This window comes from Oncorhynchus gorbuscha, linkage group LG09, assembly GCF_021184085.1.
Source record: "Oncorhynchus gorbuscha isolate QuinsamMale2020 ecotype Even-year linkage group LG09, OgorEven_v1.0, whole genome shotgun sequence".
Classification (NCBI taxonomy): Eukaryota; Metazoa; Chordata; class Actinopteri; order Salmoniformes; family Salmonidae; genus Oncorhynchus; species Oncorhynchus gorbuscha.
This window is the reverse complement of record NC_060181.1, coordinates 4993286-5016577: the sequence shown is the minus strand read 5'-3', so window position 1 is coordinate 5016577 and position 23292 is coordinate 4993286. Positions and strand designations below refer to the sequence as shown.

The window sequence follows — 23292 nt, the reverse complement described above, 5'->3', positions numbered from 1 at the left end:
CAGTGTCAAACAGAACAGTGCCACCACAGGTGCCCAAGCCAATGATGTCCAAGTACAGTATGATGCCAGTGCTTTGGGCATACGAGTGACACCGATTGGCTGGCGTGTGTATGTTGAGGAGAAGATGACTCAGATCCCCTTTGGTAAGCACCTTCAACGCCAATGATAGATTTACACACACTAGATGACTGACAGGGTGCACTGTTTCTCCACCATTGTAGAAAATATTTTGGTTGCTATAAAAATGCCTTTATTGTGATCCCCTTTGTTTTTGTCACATGCATTACACCTTAATCCACTCTTAAATTATGTGAACTAAACAAAAAAACAAACAAAAAAAAACTTTTAAAGTAAGTTCTAAAGTTTCTGTCCCCACTACAACAACATACTTTAAAACATTTAATTTTCTCCTTGAAAAATGTAATTGAAATTCTGCAGAACTCCATTCACTCCTATGGTGAACTGCTTCTTCTGGGGAGTACCAATATGGCCGACCAGTGGCTTCAACACCTCTTATTGGCCATTACATAGCATCAGGAAACCAGGGTTTATATCCATCATTCCACTCCCTTCACCCCTTGTTCCAGGACTAGGAGTGGTGGACACCAGTCAGCCTAAACCCACGGTTAGCTCTTCTCGGGTCGGTTGCGGTCCAACGCTGCCCTGGGGGTAAACTCCAGCTTCTCTTTGAGACTGAGGACCTGGGTGCTGTCCCGTCCTGCCCCTTCCTCCAGCTTCCTATCCTCCCTCAGCTCCACGATGCTCTTCTCCTCCCCAGGTTTAAGGGTGGTGTCCCCCCTGATGAACCACTCCAGGTGGTACCCCACCGCCCCCACCACGAAGGCCACCGGGAAGGTTATGTAGGGGGCGTAGGTACGCATGGACATCCATAACACTGGCCACATAATGATTGGAGCTCACACTGGGGCTGGGACGGGCTCACTGGGGCTGGAACGGGCTCACTGGGGCTGGAACGGGCTCACTGGGGCTGGAACGGGCTAACTGGGGCTTGGGTGCTGGTGCAGTGTAAGCTCAGCTGGGGAGTGAAAGAGAGAGAGAGAGAGAGACGGTGGGGGTTAGTAGTTTACATATCAAGACAAAGACTGTTTTGTTGACCTTTTATTGAAACTAAATTACTTTTTTGTGAATGGCACAGACACAAAAAAAAGACTTGACATCAAATGAAACTGCACAATAAAACTGGGGCCTAGCTATATATGAAAGTTACTTAGCTAGTTAGTAGACTGTAGATCTATTACATTACATTGGATTTGGGGGGGCAGGTAGCCTAGTAGAGTCAAACTAGTAGCTCGAATCCCCCGAGCTGACATGGTACAAATCTGTCGTTCTGCCCCTGAACAAGCAGTTAACCCACTGTTCCTAGACCAGTTAACCCACTGTTCCTAGACCAGTTAACCCACTGTTCCTAGACCAGTTAACCCACTGTTCCTAGACCAGTTAACCCACTGTTCCTAGACCAGTTAACCCACTGTTCCTAGACCAGTTAACCCACTGTTCCTAGACCAGTTAACCCACTGTTCCTAGACCAGTTAACCCACTGTTCCTAGACCAGTTAACCCCACTGTTCCTAGACCAGTTAACCCCACTGTTCCTAGACCAGTTAACCCCACTGTTCCTAGACCAGTTAACCCACTGTTCCTAGACCAGTTAACCCACTGTTCCTAGACCAGTTAACCCACTGTTCCTAGACCAGTTAACCCCACTGTTCCTAGACCAGTTAACCCCACTGTTCCTAGACCAGTTAACCCCACTGTTCCTAGACCAGTTAACCCCACTGTTCCTAGACCAGTTAACCCCACTGTTCCTAGACCAGTTAACCCCACTGTTCCTAGACCAGTTAACCCCACTGTTCCTAGACCAGTTAACCCCACTGTTCCTAGACCAGTTAACCCCACTGTTCCTAGACCAGTTAACCCACCGTTGTAAAGCCATTGCACATAATAGTTTGTTCTTTTAACTGACTTGCCTAGTTAAATAAAAGGTTAAATATACAAATTCAACATCAGGAATAAACGAGCGTTTGGATCAGGACAGTTTCCTCTCACGCGTTTATGTGGTTCTGTGCATCATTCAGGTGATTTGAAGGCACTTTGAAAAGAGAATGTCATTATTCTTTCCTGTGGATACATCATCTCACATTCCTACCTGTGAAAGGACCAAACATAGATACAACTGCTAAAGTGAGTTAAAATAGAATTATATTAAACATTCTGCCTTGTTTACTCTCAGGACCGTTTACGTAAATTTATGCCCGACATAGAAATTCAAGGTCGGGTATCCAGCCTCGCCAGTTAGCTAACGACTTGACTGAGTCACAACCACAAATAGGCCTCAATAGCTAGTTAACAGTAGCTAGTTACAAAACTTCTGATTACATAGGTAGTTCATTTGTATATGAGCCGACTAGTTACATAGATGAACTTAACATGCCAGTAAAAATCGTCATGTCATCCAGAATGCAAAAGGTACTGGAGTCAACCAATGGACCTAGCAAGCTAAAGTTAGCTGTCAACTACAGCTTGTAAACTAAGCTTATTTCCTTTGAAGCTCACACATAATTTACTGGTAAAACAGTAACTACTGCGCACATTAAATAACCATGTTCATGTTATGATTTTTATTTTTTAAAACAAACATTCTTCAACAACATAGAATTGACTCACCTTCGAAAACGTGGAATGCGCAGTAACTTCCGTATGGCTTGATTAACCGCGCCTCCAAATGAATGTGATTGGCTCTACACGGGAACCTCATATCCAATCCCTAGATCGCTATCACTTGTGCGTTCCTTTGAGCTAGGACGTCATTCCGCGGTCATAGTGACAAACAATAGCATTGGAAAAACTGTCATTTTTTTGTTGCTGAAAGCCTGCAATGTGAATATGATACTGATTTTACGGTATTTAGCCTCAACAACAAAACAATTGGGCAATATTTATATATGACCCTCGTACAAACAGGCCGATTTGAACAATTTTCTCGACTGCATACATCATTCATATCTCCCATGCTCATGGCGGGGACAAGTGGTATTAGTGGTGCGCAGATGTGGGTGGGCTTCTATTTGAATAAATCCATTAAAATATACATTCATTGTTAATTCAATTAGGCAGGTCCTAAGAAACATTATGACTAACAAAATCATTGTGGAAAGAATAGCATATTTTTTAGTTGAATAAGGCCAATGTTATGGATCTGTGCAGCCATGGCTGTGACATCCAAATGAAATGAAATTGTTCATTAAAAACAGACAAGACTCATCTACCCAATAATAGTCAACACAAAAGTATTTTATAGTAAAAATAAAATGGAATATAAACTGAAGAAAAAAAAAACATTTTTGACCCTCACAACTTGTCACTGGAACAATGTCAACAACAAAACAAGTAGTTTCAAAACAGAGCCTCATCCAACGCTCATATTTGTGTCATCCATGTTTAATCTCTTTCCTATCCTCACTCCACTTTGTTAGGGAGCAGGCATAGGGTCTTACCGTCATCATCATAATCATTAAAAAAAAAGAATAGCGATCCTATTTTCAAAAGCATGTGTCCCGCTTCATATTTCATAACCTTATAGCAGTGGTTTGAAGTTGCCTATATACGCGATGGAGCAAAAATATGCCGACACTTGATTTAGGCTACATTATAGCATGCTAACTGTTTCTGAGCAGAGCTAGATGAGCAAACGAATAGATTAGCTTCCATCACCTCCACGTATCAGCCCGGACAGAAAAACAAGGCCTATACAGAGATTCAGTCAAAACAAAATCACATTGATTGTCAGACCAGTCAAGTGTTTTCGTCCGGAGCCTCGGCTACTAAGTGACTGAAGAGCAAAATAATGCACTTGTTAAAACTACACAACATAGCAACGTGTTAATTAATGAGCCAACTAGACTACATTATTCATCTCATATGTGTACGTATATACTGTACTCTATATCATCTACTGCATCCTTATGTAATACATGTATCACTAGCCACTTTAACTATGCCACTTTGTTTACATACTCATCTCATATGTATATACTGCACTCAATACCATCGACTGTATCTTGCCTATGCTGCTCTGTACCATCACTCATTCATATATCCTTATGTACATATTCTTATCCCCTTACACTGTGTATAAAACAGTAGTTTTGGAATTGTTAGTTAGATTACTTGTTGGTTATCACTGCATTGTCGGAACTAGAAGCACAAGCATTTCGCTACACTCGCATTAACATCTGCTAACCATGTGTATGTGACAATTTAGCTATGCAACAAACAACAACAAAAAAAAATGGGCAAAGTGTCCTTGCAAAGTTTGGAACTGGCAGGAGGCTGGTTCATGGGCGCTGCCTAGCAACCATCAAGAGGTTAAGCGCATAGTGAGTGCCGTAGCATTATGGCCAAGCCGTAGGAGGAAAGAGGAAAAAAGTAGTAATACGAAAGCGATTTAATTAAAATGGTGCCTTAAACAAAGGGATTTCATAAAAAAAAAAAGACTTTTTTTTTTCAAGTTTTGAAAACTTTAATAGAATACAATTTCAAGTTATGGCAGTAAACAATACATTTGATTTAATAAAAATAAAAGACAGATTGGTCCTGAACTAAATATAACTGTGCGACAATGTGCAACGGTGATCATCAACAGTCATAACCATCACAGCTACCAGCAGATAAGGTAGTGGATTGGAGTAAAGCTTTTTTTTTTTTTTTTTTGTCAAAATGATAAAAATTGGCTCTGGCACATTATTCGAGTGTACCGAGTGTCATACATGCAATGTAACTGATACCCAGCTATACTTTGAGCTGGTTTCCTAGACCAAGATTAAGAGTTCGCCCTGGACTTAAAAGCATTGGCAATTGGGAATCTGTACTGAAAATGCTTTGTAGTCCAGGATGAGGCTTAATCTTGGTTCAGGAAACTGGCCCTATGAGATTGACACTACACATGAGGTTAAAATGGCACATCAAGTTCCATCATGCAAATCAAGTCCTGGAGATGACATATTAAGGATGCTTGTGAGCAGGTTTGCATATATATATATATATATACTTATACTCCATACCCTTGTGTGTGACACACAGAGACGAAGAGAGTGATTAATTGTATCTCCCCCTCTCCCCTAGTCTCCATTTCCTCATCCTCAGTTTGACTCATTTGTCCTCCATCTTGATTTCAGGGCATTGGCTCATTTGCCTATTATTGGTGGCTGGCACCGGAGGCTGGTGAAGGGAGGACAGCTCAAAATAACAACTGGAATGGAGTAAATCAAAAAAGATGATACTATAAAAGCCTGTTCCCACCCCATGTAAAGTGTCACCAGCCACCACTGGGAGGTGAACATTACCATTTGTCCCTCTCACATGAGCCTGTTGACGGTGGTGGCGAGGAAGTCTTCGTAGCTCATGCGTATGTTTCCCGTCATGGCGGAGTCTTTCTCCCTGAAGGCCTGCGTCATGCTCTGTAGCTGTGTACACACCTGGATGAAAGAGTCTAGCTGCAGGGAACCAGGACGCCCAGAACTCACAGCGTACTTAGCCGCTATCGTCTCAGTGAACTGAGGACTCAGGTTATATCCCATCTGGGACAAGGCTGGAGGGAGGGAGAGAGACGGAGGACAAAGACCCATAGAGTAAGACAAAACATAATGTTTTTATTTCATTTTCTCCAATCAATCAAAATGTCTTCTGCTTACATTGTCACCACAGAGAGTTTTCATTGACGTCATTGGAGATGTCAAAATGAAAATTATATTTAAGTGGGAGGAGTTAAGATTCACCTCATACTGAACACAGGCCCCATCCACACACTCGCCTCACCTTGGTGTAACTCAGTGCCACTGATGCAGCCGGAGCGGTCGCGGTCGTACTGTTGGAACAGCTGTCTCCACTGTTGCATGAAGACCCACAGGGCTGAGAATCCAAACAGGTCGATACGGCCAGACTTGGTCTTGTCAAACATGTCTGGTATAAAACAGAAGAGGAAAATACATGAATTCACAGCAGGTCTACAGCTGACAACAATAGGGTTGTATTGGTAACCACACCGGGTGACTCGTAGAAAATGACCATGCTTCTTCTCTTCTCTCATACTAGACTGTCAGGTACATTTATGTTCTTTGAAAAAGTACAGATGTCCTTTAGTGAATGGTAAAAACCCAGTGAGGAGTCAATAGTCTATGACACAAGGGTATGGAGTCAATACGACAAGTATATGGCGGAAGGGTATGGAGTCAATACGACAAGTCTATGGCGGAAGGGTATGGAGTCAATATGACAAGTCTATGGCAGAAGGGTATGGAGTCAATACGACAAGTCTATGGCAGAAGGGTATGGAGTCAATACGACAAGTCTATGGCAGAAGGGTATGGAGTCAATACGACAAGTCTATGGCAGAAGGGTATGGAGTCAATACGACAAATCGATGACAGAAGGGTATGGAGTCAATACGACAAGTCTAAAGTGGAAGGGTATGGAGTCAATACGACAAGTCGATGACAGAAGAGTATGGAGTCAATACGACAAATCGATGACAGAAGGGTATGGAGTCAATACGACAAGTCTAAAGTGGAAGGGTATGGAGTCAATACGACAAGTCTATGACAGTAGGGTATGGAGTCAATACGACAAGTCGATGACAGAAGGGTATGGAGTCAATACGACAAGTCTAAAGTGGAAGGGTATGGAGTCAATACGACAAGTCTATGACAGTAGGGTATGGAGTCAATACGACAAGTCGATGACAGAAGGGTATGGAGTCAATACGACAAGTCTATGACGGAAGGGTATGGACACTACATGATATCTACTGGGACACCACAATACACTACCTCCGTGAATATGTCATGTGACCGTATAGTCACGGTAACTAGGCTTCTCCAAAGCTCTGATGCTGCCGATTGGTCATTAGTAGCCTATCAGAACGCTAGTCGTCCAAGATGACGTAGCAGTAAGTTGTCCTGTCGTGTCGTGTCCCTTGTATATATAGTTTCTTTTTCGTTTTTACATATTTTTCTTCGCATATCTCTTTAAAAACATTTTGCTAAACCTAAGCTTCCAAATACTCTCCTGCAACCCGCCTCACCCAATGTAGCTATTTTTCCTAAAGTATTTATATTTACTTCGGAACCGGAACCCCTCAACTGAAGCTAGCCAGCTAACCACCAGCTATGCTAGCGGTCTTCAGCTAACCGGTCATCAGTTAACCTTTAGCTCGGAAAGCTCTCGCCAGTTCGAACAACGCGACTCTAACCAGAGCATAACGGACCTATTTATTTTTCATCCCCGGATTCCCACCGCAAACGGAACATTTTTCAGCTGGATCTTCACAACTAGCTATCTAGCTAAACCGCAACCCCGGATGATTACTCCTGGCTAGCGTTTCCACCCACTTAGCTTGAAGCTAGCCCGGCCAGAGCACCTGTGCTACCACCGTAGCATACTCCTGGGCTACAATACCCGGGCCCATGACCGGTCTATCGATGTCACCGCATGAAGAGGAATAAACAGACTCACCCCATCGCGACGTCCCCCAAAGGCTAATTCTCTAGCCCTTGCTATCTCCTTGCTTGCTAATTCGGCCTGCTAACTGCTAGCTTGTTTAGCTCCGGTCCGCTAACTGCTAGCTTGTTTACCCCCGGCCTACGAACTGTTAGCTTGTTAGCACAGGCCTGCTAACAGTCTGAATCGCTGCGTCCCAAACACTCACTGGACCCATATTTACTTTCTATCTCTTTTCGATTTTTTATTTGTTTATACCTTCCGGAAACCTGCCTCACCCAATGTGATACGGAATCGCTATTATTTTAATTTTTAGAACACACTCAAGAACCTCCAACTAGCTACAAGCTATTTAGTCACTTAGTTTTTTAAAACCTGGATAACACTCGCCAGTCCAGCTTCCCTGCCCCATCCACCGCTGCCCCCTGGACACTGATCTCCTGGCTACATAGCTGATGCACGCTGGACTGTCCAATAATCACGGTACTCCATTCTGCTTGTTTGTTTTATCTGTCGGTCCCATTGCCTAGTCAACGCCATTTTACTTGCTGTTGTTGTGCTAGCTGATTAGCTGTTGTTGTCTCACCTACTGTTTTAGCTAGCTTTCCCAATTCAACACCTGTGAGTACTGTATGCCTCGCTGTATGTCTCTCAAATGTCAATATGCCTTGTATACTGTTGTTCAGGTTAGTTATCATTGTTTTAGTTCACAATGGAGCCCCTAGTTCCACTCTTCATACCCCTGATACCTCCTTTGTCCCACCTCCCACACATGCGGTGACCTCACCCATTACAACCAGCATGTCCAGAGATACAACCTCTCATCATCACCCAGTGCCTGGGCTTACCTCCGCTGTACCCGCACCACACCATACCCGTCTGCACATTATGCCCTGAATATATTCTACCATGCCCGGAAACCTGCTCCTCTTATTCTCTCTCCCCAACGCTCTAGGCGACCAGTTTTGATAGCCTTTAGCCGCACCCTCATACTACTCCTTCTCTGTTCCGCGGGTGATGTGGAGATAAACCCAGGCCCTGCATGTCCCCAGGCACCCTCCTTTGTTGACTTCTGTGATCGAAAAAGCCTTGGTTTCATGCATGTCAACATCAGAAGCCTCCTCCCTAAGTTTGTTTTACTCACTGCTTTAGCACACTCTGCTAACCCTGATGTCCTTGCCGTGTCTGAATCCTGGCTCAGGAAGGCCACCAAAAATTCGGAGATTTCCATACCCAACTATAACATCTTCCGTCAAGATAAAACTGCCAAAGGGGGAGGAGTTGCAGTCTACTGCAGAGAATGCCTGCAAAGTAATGTCACACTTTCCAGGTCCATACCCAAACAGTTCGAACTACTAATTTTGAAAATGACTCTCTCCAGAAATAAGTCTCTCACTGTTGCCGCCTGCTACCGATCCCCCTCAGCTCCCAGCTGTGCCCTGGACACCATTTGTGAATTGCCCCCCATCTAGCTTCAGAGTTTGTTCTGTTAGGTGACCTAAACTGGGATATGCTTAACACCCCGGCAGTCCTACAATCTAAGCTAGATGCCCTCAATCTCACACAAATCATCAAGGAACCCACCAGGTACAACCCTAACTCTGTAAACAAGGGCACCCTCATAGACGTCATCCTGACCAACTGGCCCTCCAAATACACCTCCGCTGTCTTCAACCAGGATCTCAGCGATCACTGCCGCATTGCCTGTATCTGCTACGGAGCCACAGTCAAACGACCACCCCTCATCACTGTCAAACGCTCCCTAAAACACTTCTGTGAGCAGGCCTTTCTAATCAACCTGGCCCGGGTATCCAGGAAGGACATTGACCTCATCCCGTCAGTTGAGGATGCCTGGTCATTCTTTAAAAGTAACTTCCTCACCATTTTAGATAAGCATGCTCCGTTCAAAAAATGCAGAACTAAGAACAGATACAGCCCTTGGTTCACTCCAGACCTGACTGCCCTCGACCAGCACAAAAACATCCTGTGACGGACTGCAATAGCATCGAATAGTCCCCGCGATATGCAACTGTTCAGGGAAGTCAGGAACCAATACACGCAGTCTGTCAGGAAAGCTAAGGCCAGCTTCTTCAGGCAGAAGTTTGCATCCTGTAGCTCCAACTCCAAAAAGTTCTGGGACACTGTGAAGTCCATGGAGAACAAGAGCACCTCCTCCCAGCTGCCCACTGCACTGAGGCTAGGTAACACGGTCACCACCGATAAATCCATGATTATCGAAAACTTCAATAAGCATTTCTCAACGGCTGGCCATGCCTTCCGCCTGGCTACTCCAACCTCGGCCAACAGCTCCGCCCCCCCCGCAGCTCCTCGCCCAAGCCTCTCCAGCTTCTCCTTTACCCAAATCCAGGTAGCAGATGTTCTGAAAGAGCTGTAAAACCTGGACCCGTACAAATCAGCTGGGCTTGACAATCTGGACCCTCGATTTCTGAAACTATCCGCCGCCATTGTCGCAACCCCTATTTTACCAGCCTGTTCAACCTCTCTTTCATATCGTCTGAGATCCCCAAGGATTGGAAAGCTGCCGCAGTCATCCCCCTCTTCAAAGGGGGAGACACCCTGGACCCAAACTGTTACAGACCTATATCCATCCTGCCCTGCCCATCTAAGGTCTTCGAAAGCCAAGTCAACAAACAGGTCACTGACAATCTCGAATCCCACCGTACCTTCTCCACTGTGCAATCTAGTTTCCGAGCCGGTCAAGGGTGCACCTCAGCCACACAAGGTACTAAACGATATCATAACCGCCATTGATAAAAGACAGTACTGTGCAGCCGTCTTCAACGACCTTGCCAAGGCTTTCGACTCTGTCAATCACCATATTCTTATCGGCAGACTCAGTAGCCTCGGATGACTGCCTTGCCTGGTTCACCAATTACTTTGCAGACAGAGTTCAGTGTGTCAAATCGGAGGGCATGCTGTCCGGTCCTCTGGCAGTCTATGGGGGTGCCACAGGATTCAATTCTCGGGCCGACTCTTTTCTCTGTATATATCAATGATGTTGCTCTTGCTGCGGGCGATTCCCTGATCCACCTCTACGCAGACGACACCATTCTATATACTTTCGGCCCGTCACTGGACACTGCTATCGAACCTCCAAACGAGCTTCAATGCCATACAACACTCCTTCCGTGGCCTCCAACTGCTCTTAAACGATAGTAAAACCAAATGCACGCTTTTCAACCGATCGCTGCCTGCACCCGCATGCCCGACTAGCATCACCACCCTGGATGGTTCCGACCTTGAATATGTGGACATCTATAAGTACCTAGGTGTCTGGCTAGACTGCAAACTCTCCTTCCAGACTCATATCAAACATCTCCAATCGAAAATCAAATCAAGAGTCGGCTTTCTATTCCGCCACAAAGCCTCCTTCACTCACGCCGCCAAGCTTACCCTAGTAAAACTGACTATCCTACCGATCCTCGACTTCAGCGATGTCATCTACAAAATTGCTTCCAACACTCTACTCAGCAAACTGGATGCAGTTTATCACAGTGCCGTCCGTTTTATCACTACCCACCACTGCGACTTGTATGCTCTAGTCGGCTGGCCCTCGATACATATTCGTCGCCAGACCCACTGGCTCCAGGTCATCTACAAGTCCATGCTAGGTAAAGCTCCGCCTTATCTCAGTTCACTGGTCACGATGGCAACACCCATCCGTAGCACGCGCTCCAGCAGGTGTATCTCATTGATCATCCCTAAAGCCAACACCTCATTTGGCCGCCTTTCGTTCCAGTACTCTGCTGCCTGTGACTGTAACGAATTGCAAAAATTGCTGAAGTTGGAGACTTTTATCTCCCTCACCAACTTCAAACATCAGCTATCTGAGCAGCTAACCGATCGCTGCAGCTGTACATAGTCTTTTGGTAAATAGCCCACCCATTTTCACCTACCTCATTCCCATACTGTTTTTATACTGTTTTTATTTATTTACTTTTCTGCTCTTTTGCACACCAATATCTCTACCTGTACATGACCATCTGATCATTTATCACTCCAGTGTTAATCTGCAAAATTTTAATTATTCGCCTACCTCCTCATGCCTTTTGCATACATTGTATATAGACTCCCCTTTTTTTCCTACTATGTTATTGACTTGTTAATTGTTTACTCCATGTGTAACTCTGTGTTGTCTGTTCACACTGCTATGATTTATCTTGGCCAGGTCGCAGTTGCAAATGAGAACTTGTTCTCAACTAGCCTACCTGGTTAAATAAAGGTGTTCTCAACTAGCCTACCTGGTTAAATAAAGGTGTTCTCAACTAGCCTACCTGGTTAAATAAAGGTGTTCTCAACTAGCCTACCTGGTTAAATAAAGGTGTTCTCAACTAGCCTACCTGGTTAAATAAAGGTGTTCTCAACTAGCCTACCTGGTTAAATAAAGGTGTTCTCAACTAGCCTACCTGGTTAAATAAAGGTGAAAAAAAAAATAATAATAAATATCAAACTTGCTAACTGCCTGTTAGCTGATGTGAGAAAACACACACTAGCTGTTAGCTGATGTGAGAAAACACACACTAGCTGTTAGCTGATGTGAGAAAACACACACTAGCTGTTAGCTGATGTGAGAAAACACACACTAGCTGTTAGCTGATGTGAGAAAACACACACTAGCTGTTAGCTGATGTGAGAAAACACACACTAGCTGTTAGCTGATGTGAGAAAACACACACTAGCTGTTAGCTGATGTGAGAAAACACACACTAGCTGTTAGCTGATGATGAGAAAACACACACTAGCTGTTAGCTGATGTGAGAAAACACACACTAGCTGTTAGCTGATGTGAGAAAACACACACTAGCTGTTAGCTGATGTGAGAAAACACACACTAGCTGTTAGCTGATGTGAGAAAACACACACTAGCTGTTAGCTGATGTGAGAAAACACACACTAGCTGTTAGCTGATGTGAGAAAACACACACTAGCTGTTAGCTGATGTGAGAAAACACACACTAGCTGTTAGCTGATGTGAGAAAACACACACTAGCTGTTAGCTGATGTGAGAAAACACACACTAGCTGTTAGCTGATGTGAGAAAACACACACTAGCTGTTAGCTGATGTGAGAAAACACACACTAGCTGTTAGCTGATGTGAGAAAACACACACTAGCTGTTAGCTGATGTGAGAAAACACACACTAGCTGTTAGCTGATGTGAGAAAACACACACTAGCTGTTAGCTGATGTGAGAAAACACACACTAGCTGTTAGCTGATGTGAGAAAACACACACTAGCTGTTAGCTGATGTGAGAAAACACACACTGTTAGCTGTTAGCTGATGTGATGAAAAACACACACTAGCTGTTAGCTGATGTGAGAAAACACACACTAGCTGTTATGCTGATGTGAGATGTGAGAAAACACACACTAGCTGTTAGCTGATGTGAGAAAACACACACTAGCTGTTAGCTGATGTGAGAAAACACACACTAGCTGTTAGCTGATGTGAGAAAACACACACTAGCTGTTAGCTGATGTGAGAAAACACACACTAGCTGTTAGCTGATGTGAGAAAACACACACTAGCTGTTAGCTGATGTGAGAAAACACACACTAGCTGTTAGCTGATGTGAGAAAACACACACTAGCTGTTAGCTGATGTGAGAAAACACACACTAGCTGTTAGCTGATGTGAGAAAACACACACTAGCTGTTAGCTGATGTGAGAAAACACACACTAGCTGTTAGCTGATGTGAGAAAACACACACTAGCTGTTAGCTGATGTGAGAAAACACACACTAGCTGTTAGCTGATGTGAGAAAACACACACTAGCTGTTAGCTGATGTGAGAAAACACACACTAGCTGTTAGCTGATGTGAGAAAACACACACTAGCTGTTAGCTGATGTGAGAAAACACACACTAGCTGTTAGCTGATGTAAGAAGCACAATCTAATAGTGTCATTATAGAACGCTAGCGGATTTATATTAAGAAGCAAAGTGAAAACAGCATCGTTGTCATCAACATTGCTGCATGTGCTGCACAGACCGCGCAGACTGAACTCCAGTGTCTCGTGGTTGAGGAACATCAAATTGAGCTCATTGAGAGACAGGGTGCGTGGCTAGGTCAGTGTGGAAAGTGGCATGGAGAGAAAGAGCGGAGAGAGATGACTCAAGTAGCGAAGTAAACTATAAAAATGGACATTACACATGGCATATCACATTTAACAAACATTCAAATAACGGTATAGAAGTAAAAAAAACTCAAACCGGTCCCTGTATCAATACAAGCTTTATAATAAATACGGTATACCGCCCAACCCTACTATGGGGGATAGTAGATTGACGATTGATTGAAAAGCTGGTGCTTTTGTTGTTCGTTAGGCCTACTCATCTTGTTGACTGACAAAAAGAAAAATGTGGACATTTCTTCCAATATCTTCAGTATGCACCTCAGATTATTTTTAATTTAAATTTCACCTTTATTTAAACCAGGTAGGCCAGTTGAGAACAAGTTCTCATTTACAACTTCGACCTGGAGAAGAAAGTAGTGAGACACAAACAACAACACAGAGTTACACATAAACAAACGTACAGTCAATAACACAATAGAAAAATCTATTCAAATTGGGATGCGCACAGTTACGTGCCTGATGTGTCTGTCTTCACTTGTAGCCTTTGAGAAAGACCCGAACACGTGACGGAGAGCCATGCGAGTGAGAGACACTTCAGATTGCACAGGAGAAGGGCACAACGCAGCACTCCGGGCCGAAAAGGGCATGGATTTTTTTTTGTTAGGGTGCATTACGGCCACAAAGGGGACGCCGCCGTGAAATTCTAAGCATTATCAAGAGCATTATCCAGTGCTTGTCAAATTGTGAATGAGAGACTGATGAAGTGTGTACAGCCCGCACAAAAAAAAAAAAACAAAGCAGAGCTCATGCCTTTTCAAGCGACTTTCTTTACAACATCATTAGAGTCTCATCAGGCAGCCTTACAATGTATTAAAAATCTAAAACATATAGCCCAACATTTGTAGAACAACTCAAATTATATGAATAACTGTAAGCATTAAGCATATAGGAGGACCTATTTCTTTGTTTACCACTCAACACAGAATAGCCGCATGTGAGCACTACCTCAAATCGTTTAGAGAAAATAGTTATTATTTTATTATGCTTTTGTTCAATTGTATTCTTCATACTATAAAATAATGTCACGGAATTATAAGCAAATCATGTCTGCTAAATGAACTAGTGTAGCCCACAGCCATATGGCATAGTGAGATCAGGACAACTCAAGAGTTGAGCTATTCTGTACTTCTGAAATAGACATTTTCCTTCATATCATACTTCTTTAGACCAGTATAAAATAAAATGTATTGTGAAGGTGCAGGCTATTTTACATGGATTTATTAGACTTTTAAAATAAATGGCTTGTAAGAAGCCAGGAGATGCTAAATGTGTTTATGTTTATTCTTAGAACTACCGCTCCGGGAGAATTGTCATAAGCAACCGCTGAATAGTATAGCACAACAGTCAAAAAATATTACTAGAAAATATTCATATTCATGAAATCACAAGCGAAATATAGCGAAACACAGCTTAGCCTTTTTTCTAATCACCCTGTCGTCTCAGATTTTGCAGATTATGCTTTACAGCGAAAGCAATACAAGTGTATGTGTAAGTTTATCGATAGCCTAGCATTATTTCCATTTAGCATCAGGGAGCTTGGTCACGAAAATCAGAAAAGCAATCAAATTGACCTTTTATGATCTTCGGATTTTTCCAATCACGAGACTCACAGTTAGACAGCAAATGTTCCTTTTGTTCCATAAAGATATTTTTTTATATCCAAATACCTCTGTTAGGTTGATGCGTTATGCCCAGGAATCCACCGGAAATAGCGGTCACAACAACGCAGACAAAAATTCTAAATGATATCCATAATACCGACAGAAACATGGCAAACGTTTTTTATAATCAATCCTGAAGGTGTTTTTCAAATATCTATTCGATAATATATCAACCGGGACAGTTGGCTTTTCACTAGGACCGGGAGGAACAATGGCTGCCTCTCTCTCTTTTGCTCAAGAATCACTCTGAGAGCCCCCACCTATCCACTCACAACGTGGTCATTCACGCTCATTCTTCAAAATAAAGGCCTGAAACTACGTCTAAAGGCTGTAGACACCTTAGGCAAGCCACAGAAAAAGGAATCTGGTTGATATCCCTTTCAATGGTCAATAGGGACGCATAGGAACACAGAGCTTTCAAAATAAGAGTCACTTCCTCTGATTCGATTTTTCTCAGGCTTTCGCCTGCAATATCAGTTCTGTTATACTCACAGACAATATTGTAACAGTTTTGGAAAGAGTGTTTTCTATCCTAAGCTGTCAATTATATGCATATTCTAGCATCTGGTCCTGAAAAATAGCCTGTTTACTTTGGGAACGTTATTTTTTCCAAAAATAAAAAATAGTGCCCCCTAGCTTCTAGAGGGTGGCAGCGTAGCCTAGTGGTTAGAGCGTTGGACTAGTAACCGGAAGGTTGCGAGTTCAAACCCCCGAGCTGACAAGGTACAAATCTGTTGTTCTGCCCCTGAACAGGCAGTTAACCCACTGTTCCCAGGCCGTCATTGAAAATAAGAATATGTTCTTAACTGACTTGCCAGGTTAAATAAAAGGTAAAAAATAAAATAAAAATTACCATGAGACACGACAGTTATTTGCATGACAATCACCGGCTAATAAAATGTCTACACCTCCCTCTTTCCAATCCCCCTCTTCCCCGTTTAACTCACTGATCATCATAAGGCAGGTCTCGTCATTAAAGGCTGACCAGTTGGAGTTGACCAGAGCCTGTTTCAGTTCCTTTAAAGTGATGGAGCCGCTATGATCGGTGTCCACTGTCTGGAACCACTGGTATGCTTCTGGGTTCACCCCTGGTGGTATGTTACCTAGGGAAGAGAGAGGGATGAGTGTTATACGAGAAGAGACTTACAGGTTAAACCATTATAACAACGTCTTTGGTTGAGGTTTGTGTGCATGCCTTGGAAAATGCATCATGCCATCTCTGGAGAGAGTGACACAGACAGACACAGAAACAGAGAGAGACAGAGACAGAGAGAGATCAGTTAAGAAGACAGTGATTAATAAACACACTTCCATGCAGGTTGTAGTAGATAGGAAAGATAACCATGGCAACATAATCCTGGTAGATGGAAGGAGACTGACAGGTTGAAAGGCCAGCCGGACCACAGATAGACAGACGGACAGAGAGAGTGGGGGAAAGAGTGAAAGAGAGAGAGAGAAGGGGGAGAGAGAAGGGGAAGTAGAGTGAGTGAAAGAGGGAGAGAGAAGGGGAAGTAGAGTGAGTGAAAGAGGGAGAGAGAAGGGGAAGTAGAGTGAGTGAAAGAGGGAGAGAGAAGGGGAAGTAGAGTGAGTGAAAGAGGGAGAGAGAGAAGGGGAAGTAGAGTGAGTGAAAGAGGGAGAGAGAAGGGGAAGTAGAGTGAGTGAAGGAGAGAGAGGGAGGTAGTGTCATTTAAAGCTGAGCCGAGATGCATGCTGTCCCTGTAGGGAGTGGTAATAAGTCTGTTTATCAGCCCTGTGACTCAGCTACCACAGGGGGACAATATCACTACTGCACACACACACACACACACACACACACAATTAACCCAGTCATCACTCTACCAGTCTAAGTCTTGCTCAGTGGTACAAATTAAATCCTGTCAGTCTCTACGGGTCAGGCCTGTCAGTCTCTACGGGACAGGCCTGTCAGCCTCTACGGGACAGGCCTGTCAGCCTCTACGGGACAGGCCTGTCAGCCTCTACGGGACAGGCCTGTCAGCCTCTACGGGACAGGCCTGTCAGCCTCTACGGGACAGGCCTGTCAGCCTCTACGGGACAGGCCTGTCAGCCTCTACGGGACAGGCCTGTCAGCCTCTACGGGACAGGCCTGTCAGCCTCTACGGGACAGGCCTGTCAGCCTCTACGGGACAGGCCTGTCAGCCTCTACGGGACAGGCCTGTCAGCCTCTACGGGACAGGCCTGTCAGCCTCTACGGGACAGGCCTGTCAGCCTCTACGGGACAGACCTGTCAGCCTCTACGGGACAGGCCTGTCAGCCTCTACGGGACAGGCCTGTCAGCCTCTACGGGACAGGCCTGTCAGCCTCTACGGGTCAGCCTGTCAGCCTCTACGGGTCAGCCTGTCAGCCTCTACGGGTCAGCCTGTCAGCCTCTACGGGTCAGCCTGTCAGCCTCTACGGGTCAGCCTGTCATCCTCTACGGGTCAGACTGTCAGCCTCTACGGGTCAGACTGTCAGCCTCTACGGGTCAGACTGTCAGCCTCTACGGGTCAGACTGTCAGTCTCTACAGAGGTAAATCTATGGAGGCAGAGACCCTGTCTGAACTAGGCCGTGTCACACGTTTGTTTTACTATACTTGTAAACCTGACCAGCAAGCCTGACCAGCAAGCCTGACCAGCAAGCCTGACCAGCAAGCCTGACCAGCAAGCCTGTCCAGCAAGCCTGACCAGCAAGCCTGACCAGCGTAAGCCTGACCCGTAAGCCTGACCCGTAAGCCTGACCTGTAAGCCTGACCCGTAAGCCTGACCAGCAAGCCTAAAAATAGCCCTTTTCCTGGTGGGGACATGCAAAATGTTTTCTTAGTTTTACTATCCACCAAACCACACAGCGAAAACTATTATCATAGTAACTGACCTGCTGGAGACTGCTGTCCATAGGGCCCTCCCTGTGGCTGTCCTCCATACCCCCCAACATAGGGCCCTCCAGGGGTCTGTCCACCTCCGTATGGGGCCCCTGGTGCTCCCCCAGCCTGCCTCCCCTGTCCTGGGGCCCCATAGCCCCCGTAGGGCCCTCCTGGTGCAGCCCCTCCAGCATTTTGACTCCCTGGAGGGGCGGTCGCTCCCCCGTACGGGGCGTAGCCCGATGGGCCAGAGCCTCCATACTGTCCTGGTGGAGCACTACCCCCGTACGGAGATCCGTGGGGGGAGGGGCCACCAGGTGGAGCACTACCCCCGTACGGAGCACCAGGGGTGGGTGTTGACGGGGGAAGTTAGCCCCTCCAGCTTGTCCTCCTGGATAACCCTGGCGAGAGGGGAGGAGGATGTTCAAGTGGTTAACACGATAAAACACAAATCATAAACATAGTAGCCTAGGTTACTGTTGATTCCCTTTTCTATTAGTAAAGACAGCGAGGAGCCTATTGTGTCGCCGAAATGTAAATATCACCACGTTGCCTAAATATCCTAAGGTCAAACTATACAACACAAATAACCGGATACGAATGATCGTTATCCCAATATAGCCTACTACATACAACTGAAACAATTAGCCTGGTTTACAGCCAATGGACTCTACCGGTCATTAATTGAGCAACATCTGGCCACTAAAGAACAAGCACTAGGCTTCAGCCAAGCACATGAAGCCGCAGGGGCAAACTTAGCCCAATACCACAGCCAATGGACTCTACCGGTCATTAATTGAGCAACATCAGGCCACTAAAGAACAAGCACTAGGCTTCAGCCAAGCACATGAAGCCGCAGGGGGCAAACTTAGCCCAATACCACAGCCAATGGACTCTACCGGTCATTAATTGAGCAACATCAGGCCACTAAAGAACAAGCACTAGGCTTCAGCCAAGCACATGAAGCCGCAGGGGCAAACTTAGCCCAATACCACAGCCAATGGACTCTACCGGTCATTAATTGAGCAACATCAGGCCACTAAAGAACAAGCACTAGGCTTCAGCCAAGCACATGAAGCCGCAGGGGCAAACTTAGCCCAATACCACAGCCAATGGACTCTACCGGTCATTAATTGAGCAACATCTGGCCACTAAAGAACAAGCACTAGGCTTCAGCCAAGCACATGAAGCCGCAGGGGCAAACTTAGCCCAATACCACATATTGGACTGAAGGAGTCGAACGTTACTCCATATAACATAAACTCACCCCATTCCGTACGAATGTCCGCAACCGGCAACATTCAAACGAGGCTACAAAGAAAACTGATGGGACTGTAGCGACGTCCAAGTCTGGGGTGCGAACTAGGTTTCTATTCAAGCGTTGATCGACATGGTAATGGCTCTATAGTTTTGGAGAAAGGTTTAAAAAAACTGACCCTCCGTCGTAACGTACAGCGCGAATTACAATCTCTCTCCACCAAACAAGAAATGGACAGTGACGGGGGTAAGGGGGGGATACCTAGTCATTTTTTGCGTCATCATTCTCTAAGCCGCTGTTTACTTCTAAGATCACTTTAGCACCGCCCTAAAAACCAGATTAAAATTCGACACAAACCTTCAAATAGGTATGTAAATGACACATTATATAAACTCTTTATAGTGTTTTAATTTACATTTTAGAGGCGATAAGGTGATGAGTTGGACAGATCAAGTGAAAAAAAGTTATTTTCCCACAACATCTCTCCTTCTCACTATCACGCATCAGTTTCCCTTCCCCAGCCGCTTAAAAAAAAGACCCGGCAGGGCTCATTGCCGCCTTGAATCATGCAGAAATGGGCAGCGTTTAGGTCATGTAATTGATTCTGTTGGAAACGGGAGAAATTGTGCTTTACAATGGTCTTGATATTACAGTTGATCTGTACGTACTACGTTTTTGGGGCGCTAAAAATAAGGGCAATTGTACGGACCAAGGCGATGTACGAGTTTACGTTAGTCCACGTTAGTCCAAGGAACCTTACATGTTCTGTTTAATTGCAAATTGGTTCTGGAAGCCAAAAAGGGTCAAATAATCCATCTAAACGCGAGTCGATTCTCAATTGTGGTCCGGTTCTAGAAACATAAGCCCTCTACTTTCCTGTCACATCCAATATATGTCACAACTAGAAAAGAAACATTAGCTGCACCGTGTTTTAACCGGTTAACAGGGTTACAGCAGACAGCATTTTTTCAAGCGACAACACATTTGTCTTCCGTTTTACACCCAGGTGTTCTAGGAGAGGCTGATAAGCGCCGGGTCTTCCGCCTTTTTCACTCTAACACGGATATATGTCCGTGTGGGAAGAATAACTCTATAAAAAAATAAATAAATACAGGTGTGTAGTACTTTAAAAAGTTGTCTTTTGAAAACCGGAGGTCTTACTGATGTGAAAGTACCGCAACAAAACGCCCCGGTCAGATGATACGGTCGTCAATAGGCGCAGAAGCAGATAGCGACTAGGGGGTAAGGGCCAGCTACACATACTTATAGTTACCGTGTAACAAAAGGAAATGGTTTCAGGGGAGCAAATGATGCTTACTACATAAATGTACCAAGATATATAATCACTCTGCTAGAACACAGAATCCGGTTATATTGTAACTAGTTTATAGCCGCCTTGCTAAAAAAGGTTATCTGCAGTAACTTTGTTTTTGTAACAGTCAATAATAGGTTATAGAGCGGTCCACTCATTTCACCACCTCAAACGACGATACACAACACGCATAGATGGACATATCACGACGCGGAACATTCAACAGCTATTATACACGTTTTATAATAAATATCAAACCAGGATAAGGTATATTTACCTGGCCGTAGTGGAAACTCATTTCGAAAAGAACTTCGATACCCACGTATCCGCACAGAATTCGTTCAACCACCTTCTCGAAGTGGATTGGCGCATTTTGCTTGTCAGTCAAAACCACACCCACGTCCAACGCGTCTGATTGGGTCGAGAGAGTGGAACAAATGATCACGGTGGAACTAATGAGTCATACGTCGAGAATGCACCGAAACTACATGAACATATGAATCAGTAGTCATCACACACACACACACACATACATACATCGAATCAAATCAAGAGACCGATGAGGTGACACACAATTGGCCCAGAGGGACGGTTTAGCCGGACGGGATGTCCTTGTCCCGTCGCGCTCGAGTGACTCCAGTGGCAGGCCGGGCGCATGCACACTGACGCGTCGTCTATGGGGGGTGATATGTGCCAGAATTAAGCCTAGGCATCCGTATTACCGCAGATGTTATTGCTGGTGTAGCGAAATGCTTGTGCTTCTAGTTCTGACAGTGCAGCAATATCTAACAAGTAATATCTAACAATTCCACAACAAATACATAATACACACAAATCTAAGTGAGGAATGGAATAAGAATATATAAATATATGGATGAGCATAGGTAAGATGCAACAGATAGCATAGAATACAGTATATACGTACATATGAGATGAGTAATACAAGATATGTATGTAAACATGATTAAAATGGCATTATTAAAGTGACTAGTGTTCCATTTATTAAAGTGGCCAATGAGTCTGTATGTAGGCAGCAGCCTCACTATGCTAGTAAGGCAGATAGCCTAGTGGTTAGAGTGTTTGACTAGTAACCAGAAGGTTGCTTGATCAAATCCCCAACCTAACTGACTTACCTTTAAGGTAAAATAATAAAAAATATTTAAAAAATAACAGTCTGATGTCCTTGAGATAGAAGCTGTTTTTCAGTCTCTTGGAACCAGCTTTGATGCACCTGTACTGACCTCGCCTTCTGGATGATAGCGGGGTGAACAGGCCGTGGCTCGGGTGGTTGTTGTCCTTGATGATCTTTTTGGCCTTCCTGTGACATCGGGTGCTGTCGGTGTCCTGGGGGGCAGGTAGTTTGCCCCCGGTAATGTGTTGTGCAAACCGCACCAACCACAGGTGAGCCCTGTGGTTGTGGGTGGTGCAGTTGCCGTACCAGGCGGTGATACAGCCTGACAGGATGCTCTCAATTGTGCATCTGTAAAGGTTTGTGATTGTTTTAGGTGACAAGCAAAATTTCTTCAGCATCCTGAGGTTGAAGAGTTGCACCTTCTTCACCACACTGTCTGTGTGGGTGGACCATTTCAGTTTGTCAGTGATGTGTATGCAGAGGAACTTAAAAGCTTTCCACCTTCTCCACTGCTGTCCCATTGATGTGGATAGGGAGGTGCTCCCTGTTGCCTACCAATGAGCATCTGACTGATATGATGTCATGCCAACGCCTTACTAACGTCTGTGTGAAGCCTGCGTGTTAATGAAAGTCTTAAGGTGCATAGTTAATATTTATTTGAATAAAAGCCGACCTTCCGCAGTAGCCACCCTGAGGTATAGTGTAGCCTACGGCTTGTGTATTTCCTGTTATCGTTAATGGCCTAGAAAAGATTATGTCCAATCTATAGGTGATCTGTCTTTTTCCCTCAACACCTCATGGCATGGTATGTTTTCTTATCTCGCTGTATACAGATCTAAAATGTTGTTAGCCAATCACAGACTGTGTTGTTACCAGTTCCCAGTAGCCTACATCAGACAACCAATAAGACTTGTGTCCATGGCTTTCATTTGAATAGAGGAGATCATAGGTTTTCCCAGAGGGTATTTGAGAACTTGGTGGCTACACAGATATTTTTATTTTATTTTTACAAGGGGCAGACAAGATTTTAGAGTGTGTTTGCCTCACATAGTTTCCTTAGAGACGATGATGACCAAGATGTCCTTGATCCAATTGAATAGTATGTAGGCTATATTTAAGTTCTGATATTGTTAGGAAATATTTATGCCTAATGTGTTGATAAGGCAAATTTGGTTTCTTTGAAAATAATTACTTTTTTGTTGTTAACTAGTTGTCGAAAGCACGAGGGCAATATTTTTTACTCTGTCGATAGGGGAGTAGGCTAGTGTACAACAATAATGTAATTTCATGAGCTAGTATTAATTATTTAATGGATTAATTAAATTGTAATTGAAAATATACACACATGGTGCAATGGGATATTTACATATTTTACATTGTAATGCCCTCTCCACATACCA

At 44.4% G+C, this 23292-nt stretch overlaps 2 protein-coding genes across 2 annotated transcripts; both read right to left on the bottom strand.

Moving 5' to 3' along the window:
- Positions 1–233: 233 nt before the first annotated feature.
- Positions 234–2804, bottom strand: smim12 (small integral membrane protein 12). The gene is made up of 2 exons (XM_046360722.1): positions 2685–2804; positions 234–1036 (listed from the first exon to the last, which is right to left on the bottom strand). The coding sequence occupies exon 2, from the start codon at positions 903–905 to the stop codon at positions 627–629; it is 279 nt and encodes a 92-aa protein (XP_046216678.1). The 5' UTR covers positions 906–1036; positions 2685–2804; the 3' UTR covers positions 234–626.
- A 1710-nt stretch (positions 2805–4514) lies between these two features.
- Positions 4515–21435, bottom strand: pef1 (penta-EF-hand domain containing 1). Its single transcript, XM_046361350.1, is given in 7 exon segments — positions 4515–5607; positions 5835–5978; positions 16283–16438; positions 18205–18540; positions 18543–18591; positions 21038–21171; positions 21298–21435. Coding segments are annotated over 6 exon segments (939 nt in total). The 5' UTR covers positions 21059–21171; positions 21298–21435; the 3' UTR covers positions 4515–5374.
- Positions 21436–23292: the final 1857 nt, after the last annotated feature.

Bases quoted from the DNA above. Each gene is read 5' to 3' on its own strand.
- smim12 (XM_046360722.1), bottom strand. From the start codon at position 905: ATGTGGCCAGTGTTATGGATGTCCATGCGTACCTACGCCCCCTACATA.